The sequence below is a fragment of the Metopolophium dirhodum genome, chromosome 7 (assembly GCF_019925205.1).
Source record: "Metopolophium dirhodum isolate CAU chromosome 7, ASM1992520v1, whole genome shotgun sequence".
Lineage (NCBI taxonomy): Eukaryota > Metazoa > Arthropoda > Insecta > Hemiptera > Aphididae > Metopolophium > Metopolophium dirhodum.
This window is the reverse complement of record NC_083566.1, coordinates 8,446,892-8,460,083: the sequence shown is the minus strand read 5'-3', so window position 1 is coordinate 8,460,083 and position 13,192 is coordinate 8,446,892. Positions and strand designations below refer to the sequence as shown.

Genomic DNA, 13,192 nt, shown 5'->3' with positions numbered 1-13,192 from the left:
AATCGAAGCACTCCTTCTGGTAGAAATTTTGTATACGGGATAAAAAATAAATAAACACCATTGTGAAACCACTAGCTTCATCGCTCCGCTCAGAATCTAAAATACAAATCTTTGGCCTGGACAACGTCAATGATAATCTCCGGCGTGTAAATAGGTCTACATTCTGTTTTTGTCCCGGGGATATTTTGTTTTCGTGTCTCTTCCTGTTTATAATCTGACATACGCAGACCTGCTGCAGGCGACTGCAGCAGTCTGTTGCTGCCGAAAAAATATTTTCATAATGAATGCTTTATTTTTTGTTACCATTCTAATGCCTGCACCGGTAACTATGTATAATTCGTGTACCTGCAGTGTGACGTAAAATCGCCACCGGACATAAAGTCTGTTATGGTTACAAATTATATTGTCGATTGCTATGTATATACCTGCAGTTGGCTACAGAAAAGGCAGACATTGCGCGTGTCTCGGGAGAATTAAAAGGAAAACGCATGTTCTAAGGAACTCCCGATAATCTGCATCGCCTAGACCTAGTAGGACACGTGCAGTGACATACACAATTTCCTATATATATTAGGTATACGTTGAACGCCTCGGCCTTACGCATAATTTCCTACGCGACGAATAAGTGGTGAGGCGTCGCATAAAAATGTCGTATAAGGCCGAGGCGTTCAACGCATGCCTAATATATGGAAAAATATTTCGTATTGAACACTGTTAAACATTTTAATCGATTCGTTTGAATTCGACCGGTGTGGCGCGACAGTCCACCGATTGTCCAGTGTTGTCGGAGTGATTCCGCCATACATGTAGGTTTTATTTTTCTCTTCGTACACCTATTGTATATTTGTATTATATTGTTATACTTGACTTATAAGTCATATATTATTATAAATGGTTACTATTGTACGTACGTCCCGTTATTCACGTATACACACACACACTCGTGAGTCGTCTCGCGGACTTGATATTTTCATCCAGCTATTGATTTGGTCGTTTTACCGAAATCGTCCAGATCGGCGTGCTGTGTAGTTGAACGGAATGTAATCAAAACTTTATACCTACTGTGGACCAGGAAATCTGAATGGGCAGCTGGAAGACTCCGAGCAACCAGGTGAGATAAATAGCCTAGTTCACGTCGGAACGTACCGTAGTGCCTGCCTGCGCAGAGGGCGGTGTCCGATAGACCGGTTATATTATATTATTATTTATTGTATATAATATTCTATTGGTATAGGATATTGTGACCGGTTCTATTTCCAGTACTAAATCGTATCTATAAAATGCGGTTATCCTTTGTAGAATGCACTTTGTTGACCATGCACGCCCGTTCCGAGGCCGATACACCGTAAAACCATTGTGTATATTATATTATTATTATTATATTTGTGTGATAATAATAATATTATCATTTAAGTCGTCGCATAATATAATATATGTATTTCTTCGCGTTATGATATGACAATAATAGTATTATGCAAATCGTCATTCCCGTAAAACACGGAATTCGAAACGAGGTATCGGATTAACATAATATATTATACTGGCTGTTATTATTATTATTATTCACAGTACCTACTATACGTTTGAATTTCAGGTTTTCGTACAGATCACACCTACAAAACGTGATCGAATAATATTATATTATGCTCGGTTATTCATTATTATATAGGCGTATGGTAGATATTTTCGAATTTTTCGGCGGAATAATAAAATGGACAAATTGAGGATACCGATATTAGATATACCATATACCTAGGTCGGGCTAGGTGATATACCCCCGCGGCTTAGAATCCGAAATCACAACAGTAGTAATTTAATATAGAAGGTGTTTGCTAGTTGCTACAATAGACACCTACAGTATAAATTTATGATCAAGAAACACGTTCAATAACAATATATGTATAAACATCGCCGGCTGCCCGGCTATAGGTTATAAGCACGATTATTATTTATAATGTGTACAAGTATATATAGGTAGGTTTTAATGTATTATAAATTATTATTATTTCTATAAAACAGATTATTTATATTATAAATTATTATATACTTATTATATCATTTAAAAATTATTTAAAAAAAAAAAAACTAAAACCAAATTCGTCGATGTAATATTAGCCGTGTTTATACATTATAATATAGAAAATGTATTAGCCTAATTCGTATATGATGGCGATCGACCGCAATGCACCTAATAATGTGTGTTTAAGTACTATGTAAACTACTACTGTGTCACTGTGATAGTTACTGATAATTATAGATTTTAGTCAATTTACCTAGTCTTGTCATGTAGTTAGTGCCACTGCAGAAGAATTTGTCTGTAGTTAAATATAGGTATAGTATACATTATAGGTATTATAGTCAACGTTTAAGATTCGTTGAAATAATTTTACGATACCATAAATCATCTGAACTGGTTAGCCTTGCTTGTATTTATTGTATTTATTATTTAGTTATAGTGCGTAGACCCGAAGAAAGTAAAAAAAAAAAAGCACGCCGGATAAAAAAGGCCATATAACATTATTGCGCACCTGTGACATTACATGCACTTTTGTAAGAGACATTATGATAACAATCGGTACTTCGTACCTATACCTAGCTCGAAGTTACATAATGGTATATGTAACTTTTTTTTATTATCATTATTATTTTAAGGTATCAACCGCGTGGTTATTGGCCAACTATATACAATTTTAATTATTTATAATACATATATGTGTAACTATAAAAACGGACTGAATGTTTGTTTTAATTATTCCACAATTACACATCTGACGTTTTCCATAAAATAATGATATCGATGAATACGGATACCGTTGCAAAATAATCGTGTGGACGTTATAAATGTTTGTTAATATTCAGTGTAATATATTATAATAGGTACTTACTACTTAGGAATCGTGCTAAATTCAAGTAACTGTATATTAAGTAAAATTATTGTAACTTGCATTGATTCGTTTTAAACGTATAATAATAATATAAAAGTTAAAATTTGGATGCAAAACGAAATACTCATTATAATTTAGTAGTCTCCACTTATTGAACTCACAGTTAACTCACGGTTAATTATTAACTCATTCGCCTATTGGGCTAAAACAAGCTGGTCCCCATTTTCACTAGTAAAAAAAAAATCGGTACACCGGTTAACGGGGTCAATTAAAGTTATTACATGGGTAATTGGATAAATGGCTAATAATGAGGTATATTTTGAACATTTTTATTGATTTGACTCTAATTGTAAAATACATATGCATAATTTAGTGAAAATAATGAATACCTATATGTAATGAATTTAGAAGCACATACGACATACATAGCCTAATTTATCTATTTCACTTATAAATCATTTTATTATAACAAATATATATCTATTAGGTATAATAGGTACATATGTCATATTATATTGTATGTATTTTTAGTCTTGGGCCTTTTGGCTCAGTCACTCATTCGGTTAATGATGAAAAATCAATATATGCTCTGTCCAAAAATGAGTCTAATAAGAGACATCAATGGCCATTAACCGGTTGGGGGTGGGGGGATAGATCCCCATGAAATTTTTTTCAATATTAATGATCACCATAAATTATATTTTTTAATGATAAAATAGGTAGTACATTTTAAAAATTAACAACATCTCCTTCCCTTCACCATATAACAAAATCATTTGACCGCTACTGAATAGCTATTGTACTTCGTTATTGTACACTTTATTACGCGTATATCGATAATGATAATATTACGATAGAAGCATCGGTAACTACGCGATTTTCTACGGCATAGTCAAATTTTTTTCCAATTGAGGTAGGTATTATCCAGAAACATAAACTGGCCACCATATAAATTTATTTGAACACTATTAAGTATACAATCATCAACTATTATATTTTAATCTAAATGCACCCTATTATGTATGAAAATAAATATTTAATTAAATACCTAACATAATTTTCAATTACTGAATAAATATAAAAAAGTTATTTGGTTTCTCCAATATCATTAGGTACCTATGTATAGTTATGTGATTATTTAGTACTATTTTATATTACTGATGCCATTTATGTCTGTAAACAAGTGTTTTTAAGAACCTTTTAAACATTACTCGGCACTAATCACTATATAATAGCCAATAGGTAACTAGATTAATACCATAACTGGCTTTACAATATTGTACTCACAACATTTTAACTTCTTATCGACTCATAAGTCTGGTCATCGATTTAGGGCCCTGAATTAGTTATAATATACCTATTAGATATTAGCTATTAGTGTATATGAATTATTAAAAATGGAAGCATAGGATATATTAGAATAATCTAATAATTAGATAGTAACCGGGTGATAGATCACTTGAGGTTTTTGTATTATTTATAGCAATATTGCAAAATCATTTTTAACACATAATTATTATTATTTTACAGTGTAATTTTTACTACCTATTATCTATTTTAATTTGCTAAATATTTGCTATTTTAGTGTTTTAATATTTGAATTGGGGCAACCCGTATATATGTATATTATGAATAAATAAATAAATATATTGCTGTAATTCAAACATTTGATATCTTATAAAAATATATTTTAACTTTGATATTTAAAATTCATAAATTTTATAAGTATGTTAAATATAAAGGTTAGAATAAAATATACAATAAAAGTATATTATATAGGTATATAAGGTATTATACTATGGACGAATAAACAGATTCTCGCACTTAAATAGTACTTATGATAAAATCTAATAGCGTTTCATACGTAGTAGAAAAGTTCTAATTTATATAAACAAAATAAACAACAATATTTAAGTTAGTTGTTGAAACTTGAAGTTTCAATTATTAACCTGTAATGACGGTAATGATACAATTAATAATTGTATTAATCATACATGTTTATGTTTCAATACATAAATATTAATAATTTATAAACATATTTTATTGATTTTTTTTTTATACCTAATTGATGATAAATAATAATTAACATTATTCTAGATGGCGAGGAAGCGTCTACAAGCTTGTATGGAGGGAATTAGCAGCCTATTTAGTGGTTTATTTTGCCATAAATTTAGCATACAGGTTTGCATTCACGGAAGCACAGCAAAAGTATGTTAAACATTAAAAATAACGTTAAAATAAATATCATATATTAAACGGTGTCTTAAGGTGAACATTTAGATTGTTGGTGACTTCTGTCTGATACTCATATAGTTGAAATCCTATATAAATATTATACAAAATGAAAGCAATTAAAATTAGAAAATTAAGCGATCAAGTATATTATAGGTATACTTATACACCAGATATTGATGGTATACCTATATTAATTAATTATTATATAGAATGTTTTTATACCTATACGAGTACATTATTAATCTATTACCTAAGTTTATAATCACCAACATTCTAAATCGATGGCACTATTCTGTATGAGTCAATTGTACTTAGAATCCGTTTTAATGCGATATAGAACTAGGTAATGACTGACGGTTTTTATTGTATTTTTAGGCTGTTCATAAAAATCCGGTGTTACTTGGCCGGTCATTCTGCGAGTGTCCCGTTGACGTTTGCTATGAGCTTCTACGTTGGTCTGGTGGTAAAGCGATGGTGGGAACAGTATAGGTTATTACCTTGGCCCGATACGTTGGCTCTTTTTGCAAGTGCGGCGATACCCGGGACGACGGTAAGTGCTTATTTAATATAATATAATAAACAACATAATAATTAATGATATTATATAATAACACAATATATATTATATTCTAACGGACCGCATATAACCGTCCTCGAGTATATATCTGCACGTCATAATCATAGGCTCAAAATTGTTTAAAAATCTAGAGGACTAGAAATATAAATTAACACGCGTAATTACATAGTTCATTATACTTATGAGGTTAAGTTAGAAAATAATTTGGAGGTGGGGAAGCTTCAGGAATTTATATGGGGATAATCCTTAAACGCCCCAATTTACGCCTTATATGGTCATAATAATATTATAGTCTAGGATGATCCTATAGTAGGATCTATAAGATTTATTATAGGGTTTTCTAAATGTTTGAATGTATTTGTTCAAAACTTATGTAGACGTTAATAATAATGAAGTAGAAATGCGTATTTTGAAATGCATACATTAATTATTAGTCTTTATAAATGGTCCAGAAAGTCGTAGAATTTTATAGTACAATATTTACTGACAATACATTTGTATACAGTGTAAATTGTTAACCTTTGGTACGATCGTCTCCACGATGGTAAATATTTTAGCCAGTTTTTTGTTATTGATATATTTTAACTAGATACGTTTAGTTACCTACCCAGTTTATTAAATACTGTTCGAACATATTCAAACAATTGCGTGTATTTTTAAAGCATATTTGATGATTTTTTTTTAAGGCATGCACGCAAGCATATTATAAGGTTTTATAAGGAATCGAATCTCTATAAAAAAAATAACATAATATTGTTTATTTCAGGACGAGAGAGGGCGGCTTATGAGGAGGAACATAGTGAGGTACGCTGTACTGGCCTATGTCATCACTCTAAAGCAAGTGAGCATAAGGGTGAAAAAACGATTTCCCACATTACAACACATCGTCGACGCCGGTGAGTACTCAATCTCGATGTTTGTATATATAAAAGTGCAAGACGTGTCTGAATATATTGTAATTATACCTAAGTAGGTAGTATAGGTACATAAACAGCCAGCGATAGCCTAGATTATAATAAACTATATTATTATGACTACGTTATCAAATGTTTTAAATGGCCGGAACATTGTTTATTATCGACTCGATTAATAATAATATTATATCTTTACACACGTGGTGCCCGAGACTCGACCGGTTTTTTTTCGCACATAGTACTAACCCAGAACCTGTTGCATATCAATTTATTCAAAGAATGTGCGACTGTTACGGGTCTCGAAGCGGTTTGAGAATAAATTGGATCATTCCGTAGATTTACATCGATTAGATTTACATTCGAACATCGCCTTTTAATAATATCGCGACAGCTGTAGGCACAACTTTATTATTTTAATATACGCCTATGCGCAAGAGACATATTATTGTTATATTATATAGGTAACCGTCATTATATGTTTAGTCATTATTCATTTTTCGTAATAAGCTCTAGCGAACTTTTTAATCGTACAAAGTACAATATAATATTATCAGCTCTACTCGAGTATAATACGACCCTGCAGATATTATAATATTATAGTTTTGCGCCTTTTGCACGGTGCCTGCGGTGGTATTCGGTCAAAAAGTCCGGAATGAAAAAAGTTGGACAAAAAGTCTGGATTCATTTTTTGATCGCAGGACAAAAAGTCCGAGTACATTTTTACTTTTTTTTATTATAGATTATATTTTTTAAATAAATATTAATAATATATGAACTGACTATATATAATATTATACATGTATATAATACCTATCTATATAGTATTAGGTATATTATATTTATACACTTAATAGACCATTTTGTATTTTCAGACTTTTTGTCCGACAGTAAAAATGTACTCGGACTTTTTGTCCGGCAATCAAAAAATGAATCCGGACTTTTCGTCCGGGATTCGCCTGCGGTAGATTTCGAACCCTGCAAAGCGTCAATCCCCCGTGTTGAAATGGAAATAACGATATACATATTGGTAGGTAGGTAACTGGTGATTCGTTTAACCTGCAGATTGACGGTTATGCGCTCATTTTCCAAATTAATTTTTGTATATTTTAAGAAAATAAATGTTATACAATATTATTATACATGTATATTATCGTTTGATGTAATAGAAAAGACAGATATTTTTGTCAACGCATTTAGTGGGGTATACCTAGGTATACGTATAATAATATAATATTCGGCTTAATACGATATTATACAATTTTTTTCTTTTAAAATTACAAAAATCTACGAAGTATAATTTTTGCAGTCAAATGGATTACCCTGTAGAACGCGTGCAGGATAATAATATTTGAACAATGCCCAATAGCGGTAGGTAGGTAGGTATAGTGTTTTTACGCGCAAGGCTATACCATAGTATACCTATATACCTATATAATATAGTATATACGGTAGGTACACTCTAAATAGGTATACTACACAACACTGGGATGTGATCGTTACGATTGGATTAGTTTTGACAATAACAATCGTCGACTGACATAATTTTACCATCGTGTTATTCTTAATTCGATCGCATATATTGTACGTGTGTCACACACGCGTTATTACAAAATATACAAAACACGCCGCTGAAAACAATATATTATTTACGATTACTCGATTATCGTCACGATATTATGGTCATATTATAACTTTATGAGTTGGTCGTCGTTCGCCATTATCCATTACCAATAAATAATAATAATATAATCATTATAACTCTGCAGTGTCTCTCCGCAAACGCACCTACATGTGTCAACTCTGCAGTCATCTACCTATATGTATCGAAAACCACGTCAAAGCTCGAGGCAAAGTTCTCGTTAATATAATTTATCGGTCGTAGATCTGCAAATGGATCAGTCTCGGGACTACGATACCTACCCATATCATACCCACCCGGTATTGTCCGAGTTGCGGTCGCAATAGACGAATTGCGGTCTTAATAATATTGAAGGTAAAATTAACGTCTTAATTGCGGTCAGTATCCGGTTATCGATTATCCGATGAGCTCTTATCCAATTTTCGATAATATACGATGTTGCCAAAATTTTGTAATTTATTATTTTCAAGGTCCATCTCAATGCCCCCCCCTCCCCACTTTCGAAATTTGAACTTCTGACCACTCCAAACGTTTGTGCATCGTTTGTGCAGAAATGTGCACCAAGTCCAATCGTTTGTGCATAAAAACTGAAAGCTCTATCCCTAAAACAAAATGGGGGGCCATTGAAACGGTAGCCCCTCCCCCACATTGAATATTTGGATTTTTGAATGTGCCAAACGTTTGTGCATCGTTTGTGCAGAAATTTGCACCAGATCCCGACGTTTGTGCACAAAAACTCCCAGCGCTATCCAAAAAACAAAGTGAGGGGTATTAACACGAGGATCCCCCTTTTTTGAAATTTTAAATATTTGTCATATTAATAAATGTTGTTTACGTACCTAATAGGTTTAATAGAATTTTACTATTGCCATGTAAACGTATGACAAATAAAATCTTCAAATATTTTTAATTTATCAAGAAAGCATTATCTTGTTCTAATGTTTTTGATTTCAAAATTGTATGAATAAATACAGTTTTTTCTTTATGCATTTCTTTAATTTATATTTTATATTCAAAATTTGTATTTTGACCGTTTCATTTTTGTATTTAGCATAATAATATGTAACTATGTCAATATTTAAAACATAATAATTATTAATCATATTTTTTTACCGCAACTAGGATTTTTACCTATTTTGATATTTAACCTGTTTTGATCCCGACCGCAACTCGGATTTTTTTTTTTACCTGTTATAATCTTGACCGCAACTCGGTATCAACCACCCACCCATCACTGCGGCGGCAGCTGTAAAACGTCCTATATGATTGGTGTGCACGAGTACATTGTTTCGTTCTCGTGACCTTTGAAGCGGGGTGTGACGTGTGTGCAATGTGCATATTATTGTAATATTATTGTTGTGCACAGAATCGTTTCTAAATACACGGTGTATTATAAATTATAATAGATATACTATGATGTGTGTTGTTAATAGAAACAAAGTTTCAAGGATTTTCACTTCCGAGTCTGTTATCTCTCGTGGATGAATGCGAATTTTGAATTAGTGCCAAAGTTATTGTTTTACGAGTAGGTACCTGCTTTACTATACCCAGTTTAACACAGATTTGATGATTTTACAAATATTATACTTTATCCGTTTATTTTTTATGACTAGGAACCTATTATACTACCTTTATAATTTTCGATAAACTGTTTTATTCTTTTTCTTCAAAACGTGCAGTTACTATATTGTTATGTTTTTATAAAAGTTTTTGATGGTTTGTATCCATTTTATCACGTATTCAAGGTTTTATCTTATTTATTTACATAGTTATGTTATAATCAAGTCAATCAACAATATATTCGTGGGCTGCGTGAGAGTAAAATTAAAAATATATTCACCATATTATATTTCTTGTTCTACTATATAATATTATTATAACTTCTGCCGGTCGACCCTTCGATGAAAACGGCCATGCGGGTCGCGGGTTCGGGGGTTAGTGGCGGGAGGTGGGTCTATGTTGTTGAACGTGTAACGAACTTGGACATGACACAGGAATCATGTTGGAGAGCGAAAAAAAAATCGTGGAAATGATGGACGAGAGAAGCCCCATGTCCAAGTATTGGATGCCGTTGGTGTGGGCGACCAACATCATAAACCGAGCTCGCAGGGAATCGCTCATATCCAGCGACCAGGTGGTCCAGACGCTTCTCGTTGAGCTGTCGGACATCAGGCGCCGACTGGGTTCTATAATCAGCTATGATACCGTTTGCGTGCCACTCGTCTACACACAGGTCAGCATTTTGCCAATACCCTACCGACTATTTATATAAATCTATTCTATTTAGCATATCATCGTTCTTGTTTTCATTAATTGTGTTTTCATTTCATTTTAAAACGTACATCTTGTTCTTCCCTGGTCACCTGCTGATTTTATGTTCTCATTTCTCACGAATAATAAATCGCATCTCTTCAAAAAGCATAATAATATACTCGTTTAATATGAATTTTTTTGTTATTACCGAACACTTGTTGCTTTCACGAGTTTATCATAAAACGTCCGTTTAAAATAATATGGAAAATATTAATATTAATAATTTCAGCAGATCTCTCGGGAAGACTTGTCATAATATTCATTAATAATTATTATTTAACTTATTAATAACCGTAGTTATTTCATTTGTTTAATCGTAATAGTAAAAGTGTTGATTTCTTGGTGTGACATTATTTATATTATTCTTTTTGTGATTTATTTTTATTAATGCTGCTTAAGCTTTGCATGTGCATGTAAACACTAACAAAAAAAAAAATGCACGTACAAAATCATTTAGAAATTGGATCCTTAAATATTAAGTGCATGATACATATCGGCTTATATAATTATTATTTATAATATTTACTATTTACCTACGTCGTATCATAAGAATCACCCGGTGATCCTAGACTCGTCAACTACATACAGAAATGTACATCCGAGGATCTAAGACATAACCGCAGTTGGGTCGAACTCGATCAACGTGATTGTGGAATATTATTTATTATTATTACGTTCTTCAACGGGAATCTAGTCCAAGTCAAAATTGTAATTGTAATTTACTATACTCTATATCACTATTACCTACCAAATTATAGTTGGTTAGGCTTTATGGAACACATACATATTATTATGTATTTATAAATATTATATACCAGCTAGCTACTTCAGCCGAGGCTCAGCGTTTGAATTTTCAATCGCAGTGTTACACAAAATTCGCTTTAACCATATAGTATCGATACCCATGTGCGTGTGTGTGTATGTAATATACCTACATATAATTATAGTACCTATGTGTGTTATCGTAATTATGTACTTGTACGTCATAATGATTTATAACAATACAAATACCGCGGTATATAATGTATCTACGTATTAAATTATTATATATATATATATTATGTACACCACAGTCGGATATATGGCGGTGTGTATGTATGTATATGTTTATACAATGTAAGGATAACCCCGCGTGTAACATCAGAAAGGTGAACGTTTTGCATGGCAGATAAATTTCACCTGTCACAAGATGTGTCAGGCATGCAAACGCGAAATACTACTACTACAACAACAACGACAGTAATATAATATAATATATTATTATTATTTTATATTTCTTCGAGAATAATTAATAATAACGCCAAAAAATCACACCGGTCGCGTCCGAGTCGGATTTGGGTATTGTCAGAGTGTGCAGCTGCAGCAGCCGCCGTGTTCGTTAAACTTGCGCGTCTCACTGTTCGTCTGCAGCAGCAGCAGCAGCACCACCACCAACAGCAGCAGCAGAAGATCAATCATGATATTATTCGTCATTATAATATTATTACCTATTATATGATATTACTATTATGCCTATCGCCGTATAATAATAATTATTGGCGCGAGGTGCTTGTCGATTGTTCCCCGCAATATATACAAATATGTAGTTAATTATATCCCGATTTACACCCGATTACGTTGCGACGCGTACAAGTATATAATAATATGATATTATGTACAATATTATATAGGTAGGCGCACGTTGTACGTACCTATATTAGCTAGTCGTTATAAGTGCTCACTGCATACGTAATCTAATTGCCGGGAGAAAGTGTAGTAGGTACCACAACTACCATGACTATTGAGAGAGAGAGAGGGACGTTATTTTAACGTAGAAATATTTAACCGTTGCTATTTTTATACTTCATAATTTTTTTATTCTACTTATATAGTTTCTCCGAGCGAAATTATTAATTATTTTATTATTGCATACCAGTGCAGTGCAAGTTTCATTCCATTAATAACTATAAGTATTGCTACCGATTTCGAATTATTATTGTAAACACATTAATATAAAATCATAACAGAGTTCCGTTGTTTTGCATATTTGCCGATAGACTAAATATATTATTATAGTATTATACAAACATCTCCTCTTGAAATAACCTTACGTAAAACACACAGCATTTAATATTATAATATAAGGTGACTTGACTGCGAGTTTTTCTTCAAGTCATTCACAGCCTGTACTATAATTCTTTCATCAAATTTACTTATTGTATGTAATGTATAGATTGTAAATTATCGATAAACACCACTCTAATTAACTCTAATTAAATATATATATATATTATAATATGTTGTACAATACTTCGTACAAAAGTAGGTACCTACTATAGGCTCTATTCAAATTTATGTGCAATACCCATATAAAATACGTACAATACCTATGTATGTCTGCAGCGTGTGTGTCTGTGGGCGTGCAGTGCATTACGCATTTTGTAATTGCAGTAAATTATTATTCTTTTCGGATCTTCCCATTTCATAAATTCGACTTTCGTAAAACGTTTTTTGTTATGTAAGATATAAAAGGTTCCTGTTGTAGTAGTGTAGTACACCTATAAAATATAATGACGTGATTGGTTTCCGAAAATTCCGAATACAATGTTCATTAGGTAGATATATGATTTGCGACTACTGCTATCTTTAG

At 32.2% G+C, this 13,192-nt stretch overlaps 1 protein-coding gene across 2 annotated transcripts in view; it reads left to right on the top strand.

The window, feature by feature from the left end:
* The window catches only part of LOC132949632 (bestrophin-4), a 55,204-nt gene that overhangs the window by 7,171 nt on the left and 34,841 nt on the right, over positions 1–13,192 (top strand). Inside the window, exons 2-5 of one of the 2 annotated variants that reach the window (XM_061020612.1) lie at positions 4,983–5,093; positions 5,496–5,670; positions 6,464–6,593; positions 10,245–10,483. In XM_061020612.1, the coding sequence (XP_060876595.1) occupies positions 4,983–5,093; positions 5,496–5,670; positions 6,464–6,593; positions 10,245–10,483 (655 nt within the window). The remainder of the gene's footprint in view (positions 1–4,982; positions 5,094–5,495; positions 5,671–6,463; positions 6,594–10,244; positions 10,484–13,192) is intronic. The other variant, XM_061020613.1, reaches the window with a different exon arrangement.